Here is a 25,419-nt window from a genome sequence, read left to right as displayed (position 1 = left end):
AACAGTCCTGAAAGGAGCATGGATCAATCACTGCACCCCAACGCAGGAGACTGGCGTCCAATGTTAAAATTACCCAGTCCGGGATTCAAAAGGGGCGACCCTTGGATAGATGAGATGTCTGTAGCTACTAAGATAGAGACAGACGCACCTCTGGAGAGAGCACCATCATCTGAGCTTTGATCTGATGGTGAGCATATTCCACCATGTCGAAGGTGGATCCCAGAACCTGCATTGCTGAGGGGATCAACACCCGGCGACTGTGGAGACATCTGCGCACTCGTAGTTGAAGTGTGGAGATCTTGTCAGAAAGATTCTCTGATCCTGAAAATCCAGCCGGGCTCCCAGATGAATCATTCTCTGTGAGGGATTCAGGGAGGACTTTTTTCAGTTGATTAACCATCCATGCTTGTGCAGGAAAGCAATGGTTAACTACAGATGGCTGTGAAGCACTTCTGGGGATCCTGCTAGGAGCAGGAGGTTGTCCAGATATGGAAACAGTTGGACACCCTGACCACACAGGTGGGCCGCCCTGATCGCCATAATTTTGGTAAACACCCATGGAGCTGTGGAAAGTCCAAGGGGCAGAGCCTGAAATTGGAAATGTTGCCGTAGTATAGCAAACCGGATAAATATCGCTAATGTGAGGGCGCTATAGGTACCTGTAGGTACACGTCCTGAATATCCAGAGATACTATAAAGTCCCCAAGCTCCTATAGTTAGGATGACGGAGCAAAGGGTTACCATCCTGGACTTTGGCCCCCTTAGGAATTTGTTCAAGGTTCTGAGGATAGGCCGATGAGACCCATTTGACTTCTGAACCAGTAGAATAATAATAGTGGGACTGGCACAATTACCCCTGCTTGTAGCAAGGACTGCATGGCTTTCTGGCTTTGTAAGGTCTTGTTCGGGTCTGAATGAGGGCCTGTGTAGAAAAACTGGTGGGGAGACCATCTGAGAAATGAGAGGGTGTACCCATTTGAGACCATTTCTCTTACCCAAGTATCTGTGGTGTTTTGACACCAGTACTGGGCGAACTGAAGAAGTCGGCCTCCCACTCTGGGATATCCCAGAGGGAGGCCCGTCCTGTCAGGCTGAGGGTTTATCCTCGAGCTTTGAAGCAGGACATCTGGTGGTGATTGGCGGCTCTAGCGGAAGCCGACTGCCTAGGAAAAGACTGATCTTTAGGCTTTCCTAGGCCTAGCAGAAGTAGTTACAATCTGGTCAAGGTCTTTGCCCAGCAAGATCTCCCCATTGTAGGGTAACTGTGAGGTTCTGGTTTTGTTGTGGGCCCGGGGTGGTAAAAGGAGCAGACACTGAAGCAGACTTAAAAATAAACGTGGAGTTTTTAATGAGTGGCTTAACAGACATGAATGTGGAAAAACAAAACGTCCAGGTATAGCACTAAAGTGCACTTGGGAAACTGTAGTGAAACAATGGGAAAAAGTCCAGGTAGTGATAACAGAAGGTAGTCCAGTATTCCAGGGTTTGTGAGGCTGAAAAGAATTGCAGGCTGAAATGAGTTGCAAACTGAAGTAAATTGCAGGCTGAAGTGAATGGCAGGCTGAAGTGAATTGCAGGCTGAAATGAATTGTAGGCTGAGAAATAATGTCCAGGGAAACTGCAAGTGGAGGCAAGGTGCAGGGTAACAGCTGACACAGGTACTCAGGCAAGGGAGAGGCAAAGGAGGAGGCAGGAGCCAGCGGGGCTGGAACAGGCAGGATGAAGCAGGCTAGGTAATGATCACAACAGACAGGTGAATGAACACAGGAACTCTCTCTCAGCTCTCACTCAGAAACACGTTGCACTGGCAATGAGAGGAAGCTCGGCACTCCCTTAAATACGAAGTGCTGCACTGTGACAGGCCAGAGAGAGCATGTGACACACCAGGATAGGGCGACTAGGTCACATGACCAAAGGCAAGATGGCGGCGTCCATGCCATGGCGGAACGGAAGCACCACCAGGCCTAACCAGACCAGAGTGACAATATGCCCGCACAGGACTACGCACACCCAATCCACCCTGCAAGATACCAGCACCACCGCCAGACGCCCGTCGCCATAGCGTCCTCACAGGTAATACCTGCCGGCCGGCATGCAGAGAAACCATGGTCATGACAGTAACTCTTCTAGGCCTTTCTTGGAATCCACATCAGCCTTCCATGAGTGTAGCCACAGGGTACGGTGGGCAGACACGGCCGCGGCCGAGACTCTGGAGGTTAGGAGACTGGCATCTAATGTTTTTCCAAAATAGTAGGATGCATCTCGAATGTGAGCAACAAATGACATCTGATCCCTAGAAGCATCTGAGGGAAAAGTCTTCAAATGCGTCAGCCCAGCCCTCTGTAGCTTTAGCCACCCATGCAATAGCCATGGTTGGATGGGCAACAGTCCCTGAAAAATACAGAATTATGGTATAACATACCTTTTGATACTTATTTTTCTTCGAGGTCCATAGGGTCCATAGGAATTACCTTGGGATATATAGTTGGATAGCATCCAATGCACCAAACAGCAAAGCTTTGGAGCTCCCGGCATGCACTGGTCCTCCTTACTATATACCCCGCCTCCAGCCATAGGCATTCAGTTCATGACCAAGCCTCGCGGCAAGAGACAGAGTGGAGAAGGAATAAATATGTCACGAGAAAGCACTCAACAAGCAAAGAGGGAATCCGTGATATAAAGTTTAAGAACAAGTCCGTCTGAGGCCATGTGTGTCAGGGTGGGTGCCCTGTGGACCCTATGGACCTCGAAGAAAAAGAATTATCAAAAGGTATGTTAACTCCAAGCCTGTTTCTTGGGCTTCGTGACCTTATTTCCTGACGGTCTGGGAAAGGACTGAACCTTGGCCTTACTCTGAGGACGGAAAGTCCGAAAGGACTGAGTTCCTAATCCCGACGGCATTGGGGCCGAGGGTAAGCATGCCGACTTGTCTGCAGCCAAAGTGTCCACAATTTTGTCCAAATCTGGTCCAAATAAGACCTGGTCATTAAAGGGTAAACCTTCTAATCCTTTCCTGGACTCAGCATCTGCTCTCCAAGATCGCAGCCAAAGAGAGCGTCTAGCTGATACTGCAGCCGATGAAGTGCGAGATGTCAGGAGACTAACATCCAAAGCAGCTTCATTCACATATGTAGCCGAGTCTCTGAGGAAGTTCAATTTGTTCACTGGTAGCCTCTACAGGTAAGAACGCCTCCAAGGCATTAGCCCAACGTTCCATGGCCCTGGCCACCCAGCATATAGCCATAGCCGACCTAGGGAGTAAATGGACTTTAGGCAAACCTCCACTTTTCTGTCTGTAACATTCTTTAATGATGACATGGACGGCATAGGAAGTGTTGTACTTTTGACAAGGCGCGTAATATGAAATCAACCTGAGGAGTTTCCCATTTAGAGAACTACTTTTCCTTAAACGGATAAGTGGCCTCCAACCATCTCTGTGGTTGAAATCTCTTGCTTGGAGCTTTCCAGGCTTCCTCCAGGTGCTCAATTAGCTGATCCGACAGAGGAAAAGCTGTCGCTGAGATTTTGACTTCCTTAAAGAAAGCATGCCTGGATTTGGCTGCTGGGGTATCCTCGTCCCAAATATCCATTGCCACACGGACCGCCCGAATGAGGCCATGTACATAAATTTTGGACTTTGGCTCTGCCTCTTTTTGAGGGGTCTCTGAATCAGATAAGTCCTGAATGTCCCCATCATCAGTCGACACGTCATCATGATAGTAAGTGGACTGGGATGACAGTACCTCCTTCCTAGTGGTACGCTGGAAGGACTCCCCCTGTAACACCTCCGTCAGGTTTTACACCGTATTGGAGAGAGTATTAACCCATACAGGTTCAGGTGACGCCTGGTAGGGAGAAGGTTGTAAAGGCATATTATGAGTCACAACCAACTATGCTTGTGCTAGTGCTTGTGCAAAACAAGCCCAGGGCGGCTCTTGAGAAGAGCTGGGCCCAGCAGGTAGTCCTGCATTTCTGGTACACAGGATACACAATCCTCCCACAATAATCTCTCCCTCCTTTATTCCAGCCAAACACCTGTTGCAGTACTGTGTGAGGGGAATATCAGCTTGTCCAGAATAACTGCCAGACATGATGAGTGAACTGTGAAGTAATTTGATCCCGCAGCAGCACTGTCACCGCAAGGGCTAGTGAAATAGAAGTACAGCATACCTCCCAACTTTTGGAGATGGGAAGGAGGGACAGGGCGCGCGCCGAAGGTGCACGCGCCCGAAAAAGGGGTGTGGCTTCCGGAAAGGGGCGGGGCCAAATGAAAACGGGGTGGAGCCTCGCGGCTTCCCCCCGTTTTTGTCACTATAGGGGGCGTGCCCAGCACTCTCCGAGATGCTGGGCAGCCCCCCAGGCTCTCCTTACGCTAGTGAGCAGATGCCGTGCGATGCGCACAGCATTTGTTCACCTTCTGCACACCCGCTGCTCTGCTAGGCAGAGCAGTAGGTGTGCTCTCCCCAACTTCCCCCCCACCGCGGGACACTGCGGCCCGCGGGCGGGACAGTCCCAGAAAAACGGGACAGTTGGGAGGTATGGTACAGAGATAGTTAAAATGGCTGACAGAGAAAAGAATACAGTCAGACAGCACGCATTCGGTATGAAATCCCGGCTGCCGCATGGCTGGCAGTTCGATTCCCGCCAGCGGAAATGACAAAAGAGCAGAGCCCGGGAGCGGAAGCCCGGGAGCGCTGGAAATCCCGATCGTCCCTAAGGTAAGTAAAAACTAACCTAACCAACCCCCCTAACCCTCCTTAGGGGTGCCTAACCCTAACCCCCCCCCAAGTGCCTAACCCTAACCCCCCCTTCCCCGCTGCCTAAACCTAAGTCCCCCCCAGGTGCCCTAAACCTAACCCTCCCCCCCGTGGCTGTCCGCTTGCGGCGCCCGGCATCCCTTCGATCCCTGGCGCCGTGCCAGCGTCTCGGCGCCGGCGGGGTGTCGGTGTGGCAGCATGGGCGTCCTCCGAACAGCCCATGCTGACTACTCTTGAAAAAAAAAACTATTTTCAGAGGCTGTCCACACAAGTGACCCGACTCCTGTGCCGTGCACCTATGAAACTGAGGTGCCTTGGCATGGGGGCGGGGTATAGGAGAGGGACCTGGTGCATCCTGGGAGCACAATTTTAACTATTGACGTGCTCGACGACTGACGTCATCAGCCTATACCCCCAAGGTCTCCTGTGGAGCCCTATGGACCCTGAAGTAGAAATAATCCTGATAAACTCTACAATTAACATGGAGTATAAGTGAAGTTCTAAGTACATGTTTGGCCAAAGATATACTAAGTCCCCCCCGAGAACCCTAAACCCGCTATCCGCGCTCGGCATCCCTTCGATCAAGATGCCTGGCGTCGGGCTCCCAGCGTATGTCTAATGACAGGCATCGGCATATCGACGCCTGTCTTTAGACCCTTGCCGGGATATGACAGTCGGGAAGCCGGCTGTCGGGATTAGGTCTGCTGGCTTCCCGACTTCATACCGTCACTCACACACTGCAGCAGGCGAGCGTGCGGGTGGGCTTCCAGGCAGGCTGCTGGGTGGGAGGTAAACAGAGAGGGAGCTGGCTGGCAGAGCAGGTGGGAGTGCAGCAGCCAACGCAGCATGCGTGACCTGTGATGTCACGCTGCCACATCTTTGCAGGTCACTGCCCGAGGGCGCTTGAGTCTCCCAGAGCTCAGCGGCCCGGGCTGCTGCAGTACTGTAAAATGTGCCCGGTGGCTCTGACCACCACGGCACACTTCACAACCGACCACGACACGACAGCGGATGAAAACCGCTGTGGTGGTGCGTGGAAGCGGTGTTAGTGTATGCAGTGTAAACACTGACTGGATGGCTGGGAGGCAGGCTGACAATTCTCTCTGCATGCTGGGTGTGTCGGCGGCCCCACAGTAGTAGAATTGTACCGGCCCGGGGGGGCAGATAGCACCCTGACCCCAGCCCAGCCCGCCCCTGGGTATACTGTACATATAGGTCTGACTGGAAATGCAATATGGCAGTAGTAAAATGGTGCATCTAAAGCCACTGCCATTACTCTGCATATGTGCGTATTTAAGAATTGTTTCTGAGACAAGCAACCCGCATATTACTTGCTCACACACATGGATGTTTCACACTTTTAAGATGCATTAAACTCTGCATCGGTTTTACAATATATATTTCCCATATACTGTACTCGGAATCGGTATGTGATCAAATCCCGACTGCTTCTAAAGGTAAGTAACCCCAATCTACTCCCCCTAACCCTCCCTTAGGGGTGCCTAACCCTAACCTCCTCCCTCTAAGTGCCCAAACCTAACCACCCTTCCCCGCTACCTAAACCTAAGTCTCTTGGGGGGGTGCCTAACCCTAAGTCCCCTCGGGAGCCCTAGAACCTAACCCCCCCCACAGCTGTCCGCGCCCGGCTCCCCTTTGTTTGGTATGCCGGGCATTGGGCACCCAGCGCAGGTCTAATGACAGGCGTCGGGATTTCGAGGCCTGTCATTAGTGCCTTGCCGTTCATGGGAACGCCTCCGTTTGGGCAGCCACCCCCCGGCCCGCCCCCTTTGTTGCGAGACACGGAGCGATGGAGTGCCCGTCGCTAGCCAGGTCTCATGCATCCTCACGACAGAGCCAGCTCCGTCGTGCGCATGCGCTGTGGGCCACCCTAGACCTGGTTGCAAGCATTTAGCGCTTGCGAACAGGCCTGAATCAGGCCCACAGAACCTCATTCAGAGGCGGTCGTTAGTTGCAAGCGGTCGCCCTGAATCAGGGCGGACGCTTGCATCCTGAACGACCGCCTCCTTGTCGATCGCTAAGCTGTGGGTTAACACAGCTTAGCGACCGACATGGGTGATGGTCAAGACCATCGGGCTTACAACCAGACCCTAAGGTTGGGTCTGGGCACTCACAAGCCCCAGGGAGCTTCCTGCTTTGATCGAGCAGGAAGCTGCCCACTGACATCAGCAGTTATGTCAGTGGGGTCACCCCCAACGGCAAGCGTTCTGGTGGGAACGCCTCCGTTTGGGCAGGCACACCCCCTGTCCGCCTCCCAAACGGGGCGAGCTGTCACTCACTGCTGCGAGACCCCTAGCGATGGAGTATCCGTCGCTAGCCGGGTCTCGCACATGCGCACGACGGAGCCGGCTCCGTCGTGAGCATGCCCAGTGGGGCAACATCGAGTTGGTTGCGAGCGCTCAGCGCTTGCGACTGACTCTAAATGACCCCCACAGTGCAGAACTTCTGGTACACCCCTTCCAATGAAAAATCGTGTACTTGGAGGGGTTTAAATAGCATAATTTGATTAATAAAGACATGTCAGTTTACAGGTGAATTTCTCTGTAAAGCTCAATAATGGGTTAAATGATGTGGGAAAGGTAATGTGGAGTGTTGTTTTGATGGAAGAGGAGTGTAGGAACTTGCAGATGAGAGGTAAAAGTGTTTATTCCAGCTTTTTACAAAATTGCATAAAAACACTGAAAAACCACTATATGGACATTTATCTGTACCCCAAAATGCTGGACTTTAATTTGCTGAAAAACACTTGCTGGCTATAATTTTTCACCCATTAATACAATGTGCAAAAATCAGCCATTTGACACCTTTTAAGAACGGTAGTGTCTAGATGCCCTTCACCGAGTGGACCCTGACGCCATCAGTTACTGTCCAATGTCATTCCCTACTAACAGCGCCTTGCAAAAGTATTCACACCCCTTTACATTTTTCATGTTTTGTTGCCTAACAACCTGGAATTAAAATGGATTGTTTTAAGGTGTGCATCATTTCATTAACAGAACATGCCTATAACTGTGAAGTTGTGTTTTTTTTATATTGTGAATCAAACAATATTTAGGACAACATAACAGAAAACTTCAGCGTGCATAACTATTCACCCCCCTAAAGTCAGTACTTTGTCGAGCTACCTTTTGCGGCAATTACAGCTGCAATTCGCTTTCGATAAGTCTCTATGAGCTTGCCACATCTTGCCCCTGGGATTTTTGTCCATTCCTCAAGGCAAAACTGCTCCAGCTCTTTCATGTTGAATGGTTTCCGCTTGTGAACAGCAATCTTCAAGTCTGACCACAGATTCTCAATTGGATTGAGATCTGGGCTTTGACTAGGCCATTCCAACACATTTAAATGTTTCCCCTTAAACCACTCGAGTGTTGCTTTAGCAGTATTCTTCGGTTCATTGTCCTGCTGGAAGGTGAACCTACATCCCAGTCTCAAACCACAGGGAGACTGAAACAGGTTTTGCTCAAGAATATCCCTGTATTTAGCACCATCCATCTTTCCCTTGACTCAAATCAGTTTCCCAGTCCCTGCTGCTGAAAAACATCCCCACAGCATGATGCTGCCACCACGTTTCACTGTGGGGATGGTGTTCTTGGGGTGATGGGATGTGTTGAGATTGCGCCAAACATAGCGTTTTCCTTGGTAGCCGAAGTTTAATTTTAGTCTCATCTGACCAGAGCACCTTCTTCCATATATTTGGGGAGTCGTCCACATGCCTTTTGGCACACTTAAATCATGTCTTATTTTTATCACTAAGTAATCGCTTTTATCTGGCCACTCTTCCATAAAGCCCAGCTCTATGGAGTGTACGGCTTATTGTGGTCATACACTAGTCTCTGCTGTGGAACTCTGCAGCTCCTTTAGGGTTACCTTTGGTCTCTGTGCTGCCTCTCTGATTAATGCCCTCTTTGACCGGTCTGTGAGTTTTGGTGGGCAGCCCTCTCTTGGAAGGTTTGTTGTGGTACCATGTTCTTTCTATTTGATGATGATGATGGATTTTATGGTGCTCCGGGGGATCATCAAAGATTTGGATATTCTTTTATAACTCAACCCAGAATTGTACTTCTCAACAACTTTGTCCCTGACTTGTTTGGAGAGCTCCTTGGTCTTCATGGTGTGATGCCTCTTGCTTAGTGGTGTTGCAGCCTCTGAGCTCTTTCAGAAAAGGTGTGTTTATACAGACAGATCATGTGACACTAAAGCTGCCCACACACGATTTGGCGGATTTTGACGAATCGTAAAAAACATGCCCAAATCGTGAGTTTCCACTCACGGTCACGATGCCAATGCGCGTGTCCCTGCTGGTCGTACATCGCATCTTCAGATCTGCCGTGCTGTAGGGCAGATTTGCCAATCTGGGACATGATGTGATGCAGATTGTGAGTATTTTTTACTCACAATGGATCTCACAATTCATCGTACGTCACGGAATTTGACATGGAGGACCCTGTACATGCCCAATCGCCATCTTGTGCAGCATCGTGGATAGATGAACGACGCACGATAGAGCCTGCCTGCACACTGAAGTCTGGATTGCAGCACTTTGAGAGTATTGGTACTGTATTTAATGCAACCCCACTGCCCACCAATGTGTGCCACCCACTTATAAATGCATGACCCAGCCACCGGAATGAGGCGGGCGGTGGCAGGGTCAAGCATTAACCTTCCACTGCCCACCAATGTGTGCCACCCTTATAAATGCATGACCCAGCCACCAGAATGAGGCGGGCGGTGGCAGGGTCATGCATTAACCTTCCACTGCCCACCAATGTGTGCCACCCACTTATAAATGCATGACCCAGCCACCGCCCGTCGGAATGAGGCGGGCGGTGGCTGGGTCATGCATTAACCTCCCACTGCCCACCAATGTGTGCTACCAATGTCACGGGCCACCGAATAAATAACTGCAAAATCGTAAAACACTCTAAATAATTTAAAATTGCAAAAACAAATTTAGATTAACAACAAAAAAATAAAACATTGCAACAACATCAATACATATTGTCGAAGCTGGATGATTGGCTGAGATCAGATCTTTGAAAATATCTGAAGACGCCATGTTTGCATTGTCTGCACGACGCCATCTGGCGTAGTCAGAATATCATTGTGTACGGCGCTATTTAGCGTTGTGTACATCTGCCGTGTTACTGCACACTGTTAAAGTCTTTACATAATAACTGCGCACGGTTACACATATGTATTTAAAGACTTTATATATATATATTTAAAAATGCTAGGTTTGGTCAGTGCTGGGAGACAAGTCCTGTGGACAGGTCTGTGACTAGTAATTGAAAAACACACACATACTGTAAGGTGCAGACGAGTGTTTTGAATGAACCATTGTCTTTAAGTGTGACTATCATTTTATGCTTAAAGGAACTAGCATTTACATTCCAAATAGGCTGGAGAGGCCTCTGATTACATTGTAACTCCATCAAGTATCTGCTGACCATTTATGATCAGAACTCCATTGTCTAGTCATTTTTGAACTTAGGGCCTGATTCAGACCCGGTCGCAAGCGCTGAGCGCTCACAACCGGGTCGATGGTGGCCCAGAGCGCATGCACACGACGGAGCCAGCTCCGTCGTGCGCATGTGCGAGACCCGGATAGCGACGGGATGTCGAAATCTCTCTGGGGCTTGCGGCAACAAGACCCTACCACAAGGGTCTCGTTGCAAGCCCGATGGTCGCGATGGTCTTGACCATCTTCCTGGCCACTCACTATAGCTGTGGGTGGTCACCCACAGCTATGCGAGTGGCAAGGATGCCGTTCTAAAAAAAAATAGCCCGGCCCTGATTCAGAGCAAGCGCACTGTCAGAGCGTCCGGCTCTGAATCAGGGCCTTAGTTCAGACAGAAGTAATATCAATAATACCAGTTACTGGATAAAGCTATATATATTATATATATATATATAAAAATACATGACACTGATGCACATTTGCACACACATATATATATATATATATATATATACACTTAAACGATCGCATGTGTATCCACAATGCGTGCACACATATACACAGTTGCTATTGTAAATATAAACACACACAGCGCATGTTTGCGCTGTACACAACCCCTGCACACAGCACACCTTTTACGCTACGTATAGACGCACAACGCATACTTACATATAATCATAAATATACACGCACTCATAAAAGGTTCCTTCACATTAAACGTAATATTAAAGGTTTTAGTAGCATATAACTATGTTGTGAAATGTATGTATATGATATTTAAGGTATACAACATGGTAGACATGGCATGTTTGGTACTATACTGACAGCAAGGTAGTCGCATCTTGCGTTCGATGGTTATGGATCATAGGAAATTATTGGTTAGAATGTATACTCTGTATGTAGTGTCTTAAACCAATTAAAGAAAGACAATGTAATCTCAAGAGTCTGTGGAGAATCGGGACATACTCCTAGTGAACCGTCCTATGAACTACAGTGTACTACAAAGACCAAGAACCAATGGAATTATGGGGGTCATTCAGACCCACTCGCGAGCAGCAGTACGCTCGCAAGTGGGTCGATGTTCCCCACTGCGCATGCGCATGACGGAGGGAGCTCGGTCGTGCGCATGCGCGAGACCCGGCGAGCGACGGGCTTTCCATCGCTCGGGGTCTCGCACCAAAGGGGGCGTGCTGTGGATGTTGATTGACAGCACGCCCCCTTTGGTGGGCGTGCCTGCCAGACGGAGGCGTTCCCATGGGAACGCCTACCGTCTGAAACCGGCCCCACTGACATCACTAGTGATGTCAGTGGGAGTGATTTTGGCTCGGATAGAGCCAAAATCACTCCAGGGCTTGTGGCAGGGAAACCCGACCGCAGGGTTTCCCTCGCAAGTCCGATGGTCAAGACCATCGTGACCATCTTTTTGCGCGCTCGTATATGCTGTGGGTGGTGACCCACAGCTATACGAGCGTCCAGGAGGACGCTCCATTTTAATGGAGGAGGGCCCTGATTCAGAGCGAGCGCTCTGGTCAGAGCGTCCGGCTCTGAATCAGGCCCTATGTTTGTCTGTCTACATTGTTGTTATCATGATCTGTTATGGTATATAGCCTGTGTCCCGGTCCCAGTCAGTAGCCATTCTTCTTGGATGACCAAAGGCTTCTGGAGTGATGACTGTTTACTGGGACCGGTGCGCATGCGTATGGATCAAGCTGTACCTTTTGTATTTAATTGTCTTTGCGCTAATTGTGATAGATCATAGCGTGTAACTTACTTTTTGTTGCAATAAGTACTTTTTGTGCTTTGGAAACACAGTTGGGCTGGAAAGCAATTATTTATTGTGCGACAGGTAGCGCTAAATAGCGACAATATGGTATTCATAATATATAAAATTTGTTTATGCAATACATTTGTTTATGATGTTTGAATATACCACCATAAATAAATGTATGTCACATAAACAAATACATTGCAACAAAAATAAAACATATTACAATACATATAAAAACACATTACATTCCTCAAAAAAAAAAATACAAATAAAAACATAATAAAAAACACAAATAAAAACATATTAAAAACCTAAAAAAAAGTTTTTAAAAATCTGGAAAACTGTAGAAATAAACATTAAAAATGTACGAAAAAATTCACAATTCTAGATTAATAAATGTCCTTATTATTTTTTCTTCCTAGCAATCTCTATGGATAGTGAACGGGAGTTTGTGACGGGATTCCTAGAGATCCTCTAGTCAAAGGAGTGTCTATTGTGGATATCCTGTCGACAATACCACAACAAGTCGCAGAAATTGGCAGCTTTGGGGGTGTTGTTGGACTACAGCAAAAACTTCATTGCGGATGCTGACCTTAAAACAGTACGCCACAAAATCTAGAACCTGTGTACCGTCTACATAAAGGAAAAGAGAAAAGTAGATGATTCAAAAAGCTCTGATGCAGGCACCGACGACGTGTAGCAGGCAACACTGTGCTACTATCACCTGATAAGCTTCATCAGCGAACAGGAGCCACAACGCCAGTCAGTTGTCCTGATGGCCAAGCGAGAGGGAGAAGAGGAGGCGGCAGAAGTGAGTGGACTGTCCGAGGAAATTTTGGTAAGTAGAGACACAGTTCATAAACCAAAACTTTTTATTGCTTTTGTAGCTTAATCCCAAATGTCCACTATAGTAATTTATCTCACATACAGTCCTCCTGCCAGGGCACCGCACCTGGTCCGTTGAAATAGGCCATATACTCCTCCCTCACTTCTTTGGCATGTGCTGTTGATGTTGTAGGAATTGGTAGTGCAGACACTGATGTAAACTGGGCAATCTCCTCCGGTGGTCCTACATCTTCTGGTCTAGCTGGGACTGGTCCTCGTTGTGTAGTTTTCCTTCGCAGAAAGTTATGCAGCACACAGCACGCCATCACGACCCAGTCTATCTTCTCCACACGTAGGTTTATGGTGGTGTGGAAAATGCGGAACCAGTTGCTGAGTATTCCAAACGCATTTTCCACAATGCGCCGTGCCCGGGATAGATGATAGTTGTAGACCCTCTTCTCTATGGTCAGGCATCTCTGTGCAAATGGCTTCATCACATGTTTGTCTTCATCTGAAGCACGGCCATTCTTGCCGACATCCACAATCAAAAATTCGTAGCTGGCATTCACCACTGCCATGAGAACGATGCTGAAGAAGCCTTTGTAGTTGTAGTAATATGATCCAGTGTTGGCAGGTGGGTTGATGCGGATGTGTTTTCCATCGATGGCTCCTCCACAGTTAGGGAAATTCCAACGTTATTCAAATTCTTCAGCGATGCTCTTCCACTCATCCACGGTGTTAGGAAACTGGAAAAATAGTAAAAAATGTGTTAAAACATGACTATAATATTGCTTTTCTTTTGTTTCTATATAGACTCCCACCAAAGAGCCTGATTTGTCCTCCACGCCGGACCTAAGTTTGGTCGGGGACAGCGAGGTGGAAAAGTTGACCCCAATACCAGCACCCATTCTACCAGGACCATCATCTTCTTCGGTACCACCTCAAAAAAAAAAAAAAAAAATAACAGGGAAGAAAGCAGCAGCACACAGAACAGGAGGACTTGTTTCTCCAAAAAGCTGAAAGCATCCTTTAGAAACTACCGGATGATATCGACGATTGTACTGCATATTAATAGTCGCATGAGAAAAATGGATGAGGTCACTAAGAAAAACTTCCAGAGGCTCGTCTATGAGCTTTTAATTAGGTCACTCAACAGCAATTTACACGACTCCACCTACATTGCAGACCCACTGCTTTATTCACCTGCCCCAACTGCCTATGTCAGCCCCCCCAGCCAAGTTGGAGATTACTCCCCCACCCAGCACCCCAACCCAAACCATTTATAATGCTCTGCTGGAGTCAGAGGAAGATTTGCCGCGTTACTCTTAATTTTTAGTTTTTTTTTCTTCTTCTTGCCTGTACTATCAACAAATTGTATCACTCCCAATAGGTGCTGGCTGTATGCTATACAGTGGTGATGACACTAATTGGACAAGGTCACTACACACATGGCGCAAGTACAGATTGCTGGAACCCGGGGCCATAATCTGTACTTGTGCCATGTGTGCATTGGCCTGTTCAATCTGGTGTCTGACCCACCGTACAACATACAGCAGGCTACCTATTGAGATTGATAAAATTTGTTGATAATGCTGTTTTGTACAATTTATATACATGTTTATTTTATATATTAAAAATAAATAAAAATGATGTTATTGCCAACAGTTCAGTGCACAGTCTGGTTTATGCAGCCTAATTGGCTGTCTGATAACATAGTTTAAATAAAAACAACAGAAAAATTGTTGACACAGTGCAGAGCAGTGTTATTGCCACATTGCCTGTCAGTTTTTAGAATGAGTTAAAAAAACTTACAAAAAAATGTAATTGACTACTATGTAGTGTTGTTGCCACACAAATGTTAATGACTGCTATGCAGCACAGTCTTGTTAATGCTGCCTTATTGGCTGTCACAGTTATGATAGTTATATTTAAAAAAAAAAAAAAAAAAAAAAAAAAAATAATAAAAAACTTTTTTCTTTGACAAGAAACAAATGTGTAGTGTGTTTTTTTTTCTTTACCTTGCAATACTGGTACTGCAGCACTTTAACGATAGCCTTGAAGATCTCCAGGTTGATGACGCCCAAGGACTGAGGTGAGATGAGTGACCCAAACTTCAGGTCTTCAAATGACCTTCCTGTAGCCAGGTACCTTAGGGTAGCCACGAGCCTCTGTTCAGCAGGGATTGCCCTCCGCCACCATGTGTCTTGCCTCCGGATGTGGTGGGTCACCAGATGCAGCAACTCCTGGAAGGTAGCGTCATCCATGCGCAGGTAGTTGCGGTAGTCGTCTGAGTTGTTCTCCTTGATCGCCATCAGCAGGGACATGTGAGAGTGAGTATCCCTTTGCTGCAGCCACTCCTTGGTCCAGCATGTTCTTCTCCTCCTTCGCTGGGCCCTCTCCTGGATCACCTTGACCCCAGCTTAGGCGACCAACACTCTATACCGATAGGGATCCATCAGCACAGAATTCAGGAACAGGATAGAATGCAGTTCAGTGCTCTCGCCAGAAATTTTTTCCAGCCGGGTGGCATCAAGAAGTAGCCAGATGGGGGCCCTCGCAATAAAAAATTTTTTAAACCCTGACATTATGATTTCAACTTGAAATAACATTTTATATATTAATTTTCCACTTCTGGTTAGGGGCCCAGTCGTCTGATTATGAAAAAGATGCAAAGTTTGTAGAATCTGGTCCTTTTTATACATCTCCCAGATACTGTCCCCACTTGCAGGCTCCCAAAGTGCCGGGTGGTAGGCAGTTTCTTGCCAGGTGGTGCAACCGCCAAAAACAGCCTGGGGGGGGAACACTGCAGTTGCACACACTTGCAGGTAGAAGACACTTTGTAAACGGCAAGCCAAATACAAAGAGCACAGTAGAAATGTACAGGGAATTACCTTCGCTGTCGGGATTTGAAACCATCGGGCTGCGGCAGTCGGGATTTGATCCGCCGGTCATTCATACTGATTTCATAAGCGAACCTTTTAAAAACCTCCAGCACATTCCTTATGGCCACTACCAGTCTTCTATATGGCCCTGTTATTACAGTTTGGTCCTGCTATTAGTTTCACTTTTTTGGGGTTCAGGAAGGTTTCCCCACTTTTTCATGCACTTCTCCCAGGTTGCATTTTGTAGGAAAGTTGTGCTGCAACCTCACCGTGACTACTGCAAATTGCCATTTCTAAATGATCCTCGCACTTCTTTGGTGTGGGCATTCACGCAATATATGCGCATTACATGGCACAAACTTGCTTTCGCAAACTCGGATTGACCCCAAAGATTATGTTTGAGATGGAATTTTTCCTCTAGAGCTTTATAGAATTTAGTGCAGATAAACATGATATATAGAAAGTAATGCAATTTTAAATAAGGCTTTAAATGGCTGGGAAATGGGTGAACATTTGGAGCTAGACTGACATATTTATATATTTCACCAGCTAATAGAAATTACATTTCGGCAAGAGTTAATTATTTTACTAGAAATATTAAGGAAGTCGGCATCAGGCAGTGTACGTGATGCGATATAAATATTCCCTTTCCAATCCATGGCATAGAAAGGCCGTTTACGTGCAAATTGGTGTTTTCTGACGAATCTGCAGACTCCAATTCTGAAAAAAAAAAAAAAGCAGGGTACAACAGTATATAAACAATGTTCGTGCTAATATCTGTTGAGCTCAAGATCATGCGCTGATGACAAGAGTGACACGTTTAATTCTATAAAATGTAAGATAATATTGTAGCGAATCTGCCGCCGCCCCCCCCCAGCCTAGGGCCGACTCCATGTTCCATTTTTCTGTCAAACGTGACCTCTCAATCTCACTTGCTATCGCTCTTGCAGCCGCGCCACCTACCTACATCTCGTCGCAGCAAATTATCTCCGAGAGTGATGTTTTGAATAATCCAATCATCGCTTTGTTCGCCCTGTACCACCCAATGGGCGTGTGAGGCGTACATACAGCGAGATAGGCTGCCCTTGGCTCAGGCAGGGCTTGAGGCGGCGGTTGGGGAGGGGGGGAGACGCGAAGTGAAGCGGCGACACATTGCAGTTTAATTCGGATTCGGCAGTTTGGAGCTGTTACGGAGGGGGAAGGGTGAGAGTGACGGGGGTCGGGCGCTGTGCAGGGACCACCTGATACGCTCGGGCGATTCGCCGCGATACATTCGTCTGTCTGCTCCGCCTCCCCCGGTTTTCCCGCCTCTTTTCACTCCTTGGTGAGACGGCCATTAATGCGATCTATTCCCGGGGAAGGAGGGAGATCTGGGATTTTGCCCCCCTACTTCTAGTGATAGCACGGATACGCCTGGGCCTCTCTGCTTACAGCCCCCACCCTCCATAAAGCGGCCTCTCTGGGGTTTCTTACAAAGGAAGCCGCTCGTCCCCCCCAGCTCCCACCTCCTCCGTCTCCAGTCGCTGCTTGTTGTCCGCAGGAACCATGTCCAGGCCGGTCAGGTAAGTACCGTGGGTCAACGGGGCCTGTGGGAGCGCTCACCCCTTCCCCGACTACACGTGCATCTCTCTGCCTCCATCTAGCAGCGCACTGTATGTATGTATGTGTGTGTCAGGGCCATGCAGCCTGCATATATGTCCTAAGTACAGCATCGGCAGCATCCAGATGTGGCAGAGCCCCCATGCTGTACACACATTCATCATCTATCCCCGTCCCAGTAGCAGGAGCCGGGGCTGCATGTGTTAGATGGAGAGAGAACGTGGCCTTCCGTCTTCTATGGCTATAAGTAACAGGCAGCTATTTTACAGCACTTAATCCATTGTCTCCCCGGTGTGTTCTACCCTCTATTGGCTGAGGCATCTCAGTGTGTAGGAAGGCATTAGTGTTATTAATCATGAATTGCCAGTCTCGTGTCTTCTGGGTGCAGACGACTGATATTATTGCCTTTTTAGATCTTTATTACATTTATGTGGCTATTGAAGATGTGCGTGACCTAGATCTTGTACAAAGTGTAACAAAACAGCAATATAGTATATTGGTTTGTATACAATATGCATAAGCCTATATACAAGGTTACAGTGGGCTGGTCTAGCAGCTGCTTCTGGGGGAAGGGCACAGATTTGTGTACACCGTCTGCAACACATTGCTCTGTGCATGCCTACCCGAACAAAGGCTGAGATGGCCACACATCTTTCTGCCGCTTTGATTTTGCTAGATCTATTGCTTTTACGAGAACTAAGTTGCAGAATGGTCATAGAAATAAGTTTTTCTATATTTCCAAATGTAACCTGCCCCCCCCCCTCCCCCCCACGCGCGCACACTCTAAAGCAATATTTCATGATTGTATTGCATGTATGTACAAAGCTGTCACATCTTGTCTATTCCGTTTTGAGTTGTAGTGTGCGTAGGTTTTTAACTGTAGATCAAATATATTTGTGTGCATTGAAGAAATCTTTTTATTGTAGCAGTCTTCACTGGGGAAATGCATATTTTTAGCAATCAGTGTTGGGAAGTCTGTTTGGTTTTTCCATCTGTGGCTGCATGAATTCACTATCATACTTGCAAATCCACTTTTATCTATTGAGAACATTAACTTAAGTGTCTAACAGTTGGATTCTACATTGTTATATTTGCTGAAACTTTCCTAATGGGTAAGATTCTTGGTAAAGTCAGAATTCTAATGTGTCCTTACTAATTTCAAAATTATGTTTTTACATCTTATTTTAGGAAACCTTTCTATGGCCTCATCAAGCCTAACTGTACATTAGGCCAAATTGGCCAGTGATGTGTAGATATGACTAGGGACTAGGCTGAGACCACTAAAGAATCAGTTACAATTCCACCCCCACAACTCTAAAAGATCTGCCTTTTTTTTTTTTTTTTTTTCTTGTACATGCACTCTTGAAAAGGTGTAGTAAGACTAGCACTCCCATTTTTCTGTTTTTAAAGGCAAAACAACCTGTCTTTTTGTGTGGGAGTCTCAGGCGCATTCCATGTGCAAACCGTTTGTTATACAGCATTAGATTATTGTCAATTTATTAGTGTTCACACAATACTAATTTTGTGCGGTTTTCTTTCAAACAGGAACAGAAAAGTGGTCGATTATTCACAGTTTCAGGACTCCGATGGTATGTGCAGCGGTGCATTAAAATTGTGAAATATAAGGTGGTGATTCAATTCAGTGCGATTTGAATAGTGGAAAGGGGGCCCTAGACTGCACACCCTGAAAACATATACAATGGGAGGTGCTACCTGTGGAGACTACTGTTGCAAACATGCAAAAAAAAAAGACAGATTCACATCTCCAACATTACTCATTATATATAATAATACATTCAGGTGTGCATAAGAACACACTAAATAGAATGTGGGAAGGGGGCCCTAGACTGCACACCCTGAAAATATATACAATGGTTTGGGGGTGTCTTGCGCTATGGATTTCATCTCCATTATGTTAGGGACCTACCCTCAGAGGTTACCTGGGCACGGTGGGTAGGCCCATAGCCATGATTATGCCAAAACCTTTTTTATAATTTGCAAAATTCTATTGCAAAATCTATTATTATAGATAATGGGTAATGTTGGAGTTGTGCATCTGTAACTCTTTTTTGTATGTTTGCGATTTGAATAGTGCCAGGAGTGAGTTCCTGGGGCTATTCAACTGTCCCCATAGCTATTGGCGCACACGTTCAGCCCATAAACAGCATTGCGGCACTAGTGGTGGTGCAAGCAGAAATCCTGTAATTGGGGTTAACAGCGAGGTCAATTAAAAAGCTCCGGGAAGACCTTCACGGCGCTATTCAAAATCGCATTGAATTGAATCTCCCGTAGTGTTATGTTGGTTGTACGAAGTGGTGCAGATTGCATGTTTTTTAAATGCATTGAATATTTTAAAGAAAAGGGACCGGGACTGCACACACCCTAGCTCTTTCTAATGGGATGTGCTACCTAGCTGAGACTTGGTACTACAACATAGAAAACAGGGGGAAACAACCATTATAATTATACGTCATACAATATACGAAGATTTTTGGCATAAATTTGGCCAAAGTTCTGATCTTACCCACCAACGTCAAGATAACCTCATCGGTAAGTCCCTAACATAGGGGTTCATGTCTGGGGTGTAGGGCACCCCCAAACCAAACCACCCCAGGGCACCACCACACAAAGAAAATAATTAAATTAGCAGTGAAGTGTTAGGCAAGTGAAAGTGGCTGCATACACACACGATTTTGTTACCAACGATTTTATGAACGATTATCTGTCAGATTTTTTAAAGTGTAATAAACTAATTTTTTTTTTTAACTGCAAACTATTTTTGCATATTCCCTTAATGAAAATCGTTGAGTTTGTCAGTCTGACAACTACAAATGTGAACGTGCATGAACGATAATCGTTCATCGTTCTAACTCAGAAAGTGAACGATTTTTTCAACAATAAGCGATATAGTTTGATTGTTCAAAAAATCGTATATGCACCTAGTGTGTGTTTGCAGTTTTTGAAATATACAGCAAAGTGTCGGGCAGCCAAGTGCCTTTTCTCAGGCTACCAGAGTAACTGGCCACATCAGGTGTACATGGGCTTCACTTAATTAGCTAATTATTATGTCATCAATTTAACACCTGCATCAATTATGCATAAAATAAACAGCAAAATACAGCAATGTTTTTCGGGCAGTCAATTACTGTGTTTTTCAAATTCTGTAAATAAACACTTTGATGTTGAAATCACAATTTATAGTGCCCTTTTTCACATCTTATGCTGCATCTACTACATCCTGATACCATTGAAAACATTGGACACTGGAGTGCCCATTTCCTGTGTCTTGGTCACTTGTATCCTAAATATACTCTTACTCCATTAATTTTTTATTTTAGAGCATATAACATGACACTAAGTTAAATGATTATCAGTATTTGCCCCTGCTGTCCATTTTAAAGACTGGCTTATTACCTCACCCGAATAAATACATTTTTTTTTTTTTTTTTTAAATCTCTAAAGACAGACCTATTTTCTATGTAGAATTATCTATTTTGTGGGCTCTTGTATTTATGAAACTGAATTATTTCATTATGAAGTATTCTCATTAACTAGGACATGCTCTGGTGAAGTCATTACTAAATACTGGATATAGTAAGGATTATAATGCCAGCCCTCTAGTAACCTAGGCAACCATTAAAATATACCTTCAGTGGCTCAATTCAATGCAAATTGAATAGCGCCGGGAAGGCGCTCCTGGAGCTATCGAATTCAGCGTGCTGTTATGTAGGAGAATGCCCGTTCTCGTACCTTAAACTGTTTAGTCGCGAGAGCCGGCATTTTCCGACTTAAGTGCCTGGCGCGATGCTGTTTCTGCAGCGCTAAGGGAAGAAAACAGCAATGCATCAGCAGCTTTGTCTGATTTCTGCTTAGTCAGGCTTAACAGCACGCTGAATTGAATGGCTCTGGGAGCTCCTTCCTGGCGCTATTCAATTCACATTGAATTGAGCCCATAATGTTTTATTTTTTTAGATGACGTGGTAGCATCTTGCGTGTTTCAGACAGCAGCTCTCAATCATTAATTACTACAATCAACTTTACACAAGGTATCCTGCAAATAAATATCTTCACATCATTGGTGAACATCACTGCTATGAAAATGTAAAAAAAGAAAAAGGAATTTAGTGGTTTAAGAATTGTGTAAAATAGCTGGAGAGGTAGCACATTTGCTCCGAGGCCAGTTAAGCTCTCCTTGTTGAGGCTTAGAGTGAGATCTGTGGCAGCAGAGGATGCACAAACTACTTATCTGAAGGATTTCTTAAGACTGTTTGATCCAACAGAAATTCCACCTGCACTGCTCTTTTCAGGCACCTCTTATACCTGTCCCTGTAGAGGATTTTTCAGGAAAAACATGTATATAATTTGGATTAAGAGCTCTTCCCACTACCCTTTATTGGTAGATGGACAAGGGTCATGCCACTGTATCCATTTGTTTTAATAGTCTGTGTTGCATAATTTGATAATTACATCTTTAAAGATTTAATTAAGTCAAGATACAGTTTATCCTTTTCAACTTGACATTTTCTGAATTCATAACTGGTGTATAGAGTTGCTCCTGTTCTGCAGCGGTATGAAATGCCCTGTCATAATTCTGGTTTGTTCACTCATAGCTAGTTATTGTGCATTGTGGCCTATTTTCTTCAGGGTCCATAGGGATCCACAGGGATTCCATGGGGATAATGTGGTTGGAGTGATCCAGGCACCAAACATTTAAGCTCTCAGCTCCCAGGATGTCCCTGGTCGTCCTCCACATATACCTCGGCCACAGGCATTCAGTTCGTTTGGTGCGTCAGGATTCAGACATACCTATGTAACGGGGACTGCTCAGGCAGTCCCAAGCTTTTATTTTGTTTTATTTTCTATGTTCGAGTTAGCAGTGCTGAGCGTCTGAATTAAGACTGCTGCCCTGCAACTCATCTACCTCCGCCAGGCCGCAACACCAGTAACATCTCTGGTGATTTTGGCGGGTCACAGCAGAACTTGCTAGCAGTGATGCTGGGGCCCAGACTGCAACGGGATGCATGGAGATGTCGGGTAAGGTGATTCCTCACTTACAGGGAATTGCATGCGGTAGTACTTCTGCCGCTGGAGACTCACAGGAAGCCGCTGCAGTGATTGCCTGGGATGCCTGCTCCCTCACTAGACCGCCGGTGCTTTATCGTCTGATGCCGGGGGTTGACAAGACACTTCTGCTGTCATGAGGTAAGCTCTCCCCCGGCAGCTTCTCCCCAGACGCGGATCCATCAAAGGTTTTGCTCGTCTGGGTCGCTCCTCCTACCCTCCTCATGTATGAGATGCTCACATATTGATGGGAGGAAAAAAAATAAAAATTTGCCCGAAATTTCAGCGGTCGTTTTTTGCCAAAGTGCGCAACTGACGATTTTTTTTTTTCTGCTAAAGTATCATTAGGGGGGCTGTCTAAAGGGTTCTGAAAGAAATGCCCACATTTTTAGCCAAAAATAGGGATTTTGCGGGGGGTTTTTTTTTCTTCCAATTGCATTTTCACCTGTTTTTTTTTTTTTTTTTGATGAAAAAATATTGCAGTTTTCGCTGCTAATTGAATATGGCCCTTAGTCAGAAACGCTACGTTGCTTATTCCGTCAGCATCTCCTCTTAAAGATCTTACAGATAGGAAATTGAAATGGCTTAAAGTAGTTTTTCATCATTTAGAGCACAGGTTCTCAAACTCTGGGCCTGATTCAGACCTGGTTGCAAGCGCTGAGCGCTCGCAACCGGGTCGATGGTGGCCCTGAGCGCATGCGCACGACGGAGCCGCCTCCGTTGTGCGCATGCACGAGACCCGGGTAGCGATGGGCAATGTGTCGCTCTGGGTCTCGCACCAAAGGGGGCGTGCTGTCGATGTTGAGTGACAGCACGCCCCCTTTGGGTGGGCCGGGGGGGTGGCTGCCCAGACGGGAGGCGTTGCCATGTGAACGCCTACCGTTTGGGGCAGGCCCTATGACATCACAAGTGATGTCAGTGGAGAGATTCCGGCTCTTAGAGCTGAAATCTCTGGGGCTTGCGGCAACGAGACCCTACCACAAGGGTGTCGTCGCAAGCCCGATGGTCTTGAACATCGCGACCATCTTCCTGGCCGCTCGCTATAGCTGTGGGTGCTCACCCACAGCTATGCCAACGGCCAGGAGGCCGTTCTAAACAAAAGAAATAGCCCGGCCCTGATTCAGAACGACCGGCTCTGAATCGGGGCCTCTGTCCTCAGGACCCCACATAGGTTCTGTTTTCCTGGTCACCCAGCAGGTGCACAGGTGTATTCATTACACACTGACACATTTTAATAGTTCCACAGATGAAGCTAATTATTTCAATTGTGATTCTGAGACCTGGAAAACATGCACTGTTTGAGGTTCTGAGGACCAAGTTTGAGAACCATTGATCTAGAGCTTTTACTTGACCAGCTAAGGCTTGGGTATCCAAGGCTGTTGAGGAACGGACGGGGGCATTGGAAGATACTCTACCAAATGCTACCAGAGAACAGCTGACATACAGTATATTTCGCACATATGGGCATCTATCCCTATTTGGGAGAAGCTGTAATAGATGCTAGGTTTATAAAGCATCAGTAGCTCGGTTTTGTCTTGTGGAGCCCTTTTGGTTAAGGTCCTCGAAAGCAGATACGGGGTCTAAGAAGGCTCTGGAATCCTTACTATTTGGAGCAGAATTAGATAAGATACTGCAACTCTGGCAGCTTCACTTTTTGCAGGTCTGCTAGCAACAGCTACATTAAAGTCTCTAGGAAGTCTTCGCAGGACAATCTAGCAAGCTAAGAGGTCCTGGTCGGCCAGACATCCAGCTTCTAAGCTGGATGACGAACCCTCTGCTTGATGGGGCGGGCCTCCCCTCCTGGGGGAGCCCAGGGTGGGAGGCCGACTTCAATTTGCGCACTAATGGCATCAAATAACAGACACCTGGATCCGAGAAGTGGCGCTTCAGGGGTATGTTCTCACTTTCTGTAAACATTCCCAGAAGTGTGTTTTTGTTTTTTTTTGCACTACTCTCCCATTGGAATTTATCAGGAACTTGGCCCTACAGTAGGCCATTTACTCTTGGCTGCAGGCAGGGGTGATAATCCCGGTTCCTGTGGTTCAACAGGGGAAAGGATTATTAGTCCAATACTTTTTTTTGGTTCAGATACAGAATGGGTCTCATCGCCCTATTCTAAATCTGAAAACCCGCAACAAAGTTATCTGTGTACCCAAGTTCCGTAGGGAAACTCTTCGATCAGTGGAACCTGTATTTTAAATTTTTTTTGGCTTCTCTGAGCATTCAGGGTGTGTACTTCCATGTGCTGTTTAAGCCATCACACCAACAATTCTACGGTTTGTTGTCCTGCAACAGCATAACCCAAAGTGTAGTGCCTGAAATTGGTAATCGACGGCCAGAGGTTCTTCACCAAAATAATGGCAGTGATGGCCTATTTTAGGATTCTGGGAATCAGAATATGGCCATAACTGGGTGGGTCTTCTGATAATGGCAGTCTACAGCTGTTCTACAAAACCATCTCCAACTAACCATTGCCTGCCTACAGAAGCATGGCTGGATAATCAATTGGAAAAAGTCTTCTTTCTCCAATACAGCGGATGGTACATCTGGGGGAGCTTCTGGATTCTGTCACAAAGGGTGTTTCTGCTAGAAGACAAGATGGTGGCCCTGTCATTGCGGGTACGCAAATTGCTCCGCAATCAAAGGGTATCCATTCTATCAGCAATGCAGGTCTTTGGGTAGATGGTATTCACCATCGACATGGTGGAATATGCTCCGTTCCACTCCAGGCTTTTGCAGCAATTGATTTTCTCCTGATCGAACGGACGTATCATCTAATATGGTACCAGAGGATCCTTCTCACTCCGTAGATTCGTGTCTCTCTCGTGGTGGCTACATAAGGATCATCTGGATAAAGGTCCCCCATTTTTGGATCCAAAATGGGGTGCTTTTCACTACGAACGCCAGTCTTCGCGGATGGGTGACGGGTCATTGCATCTTTCAGGGAAGATAGACAAATTGGGAAACTAATCTGCCCATAAACCTTCTGGAGCTTCAAGCAGTTTACAGTGTGCTAATCATGGCACAGGACCTGTTCCAGGGCAGGCCGGT

At 46.5% G+C, this 25,419-nt stretch overlaps 2 protein-coding genes across 2 annotated transcripts in view; one reads left to right on the top strand and one right to left on the bottom strand.

The window, feature by feature from the left end:
• Positions 1–12,340: 12,340 nt before the first annotated feature.
• On the bottom strand, positions 12,341–16,808 carry LOC148516770 (uncharacterized). The gene is made up of 3 exons (XM_088479624.1): positions 16,672–16,808; positions 14,845–16,428; positions 12,341–13,572 (listed from the first exon to the last, which is right to left on the bottom strand). The coding sequence occupies exons 2-3, from the start codon at positions 15,148–15,150 to the stop codon at positions 13,522–13,524; spliced, it is 357 nt and encodes a 118-aa protein (XP_088335750.1). The 5' UTR covers positions 15,151–16,428; positions 16,672–16,808; the 3' UTR covers positions 12,341–13,521.
• Positions 16,809–16,820: 12 nt separating this feature from the next.
• The window catches only part of NUCKS1 (nuclear casein kinase and cyclin dependent kinase substrate 1), a 33,304-nt gene continuing 24,705 nt past the window's right edge, over positions 16,821–25,419 (top strand). The window contains exons 1-2 of the mRNA XM_088479623.1: positions 16,821–17,270; positions 18,853–18,896. Of these exons, the coding sequence (XP_088335749.1) occupies positions 17,254–17,270; positions 18,853–18,896 (61 nt within the window). The 5' untranslated portion in view covers positions 16,821–17,253. The remainder of the gene's footprint in view (positions 17,271–18,852; positions 18,897–25,419) is intronic.

The sequence above is a fragment of the Taudactylus pleione genome, unplaced genomic scaffold (genome assembly GCF_031769625.1).
Source record: "Taudactylus pleione unplaced genomic scaffold, aTauple2 ptg000242l, whole genome shotgun sequence".
In the NCBI taxonomy this organism is placed as follows: domain Eukaryota; kingdom Metazoa; phylum Chordata; class Amphibia; order Anura; family Myobatrachidae; genus Taudactylus; species Taudactylus pleione.
This window is presented reverse-complemented; position numbering and strand designations above follow the sequence as displayed.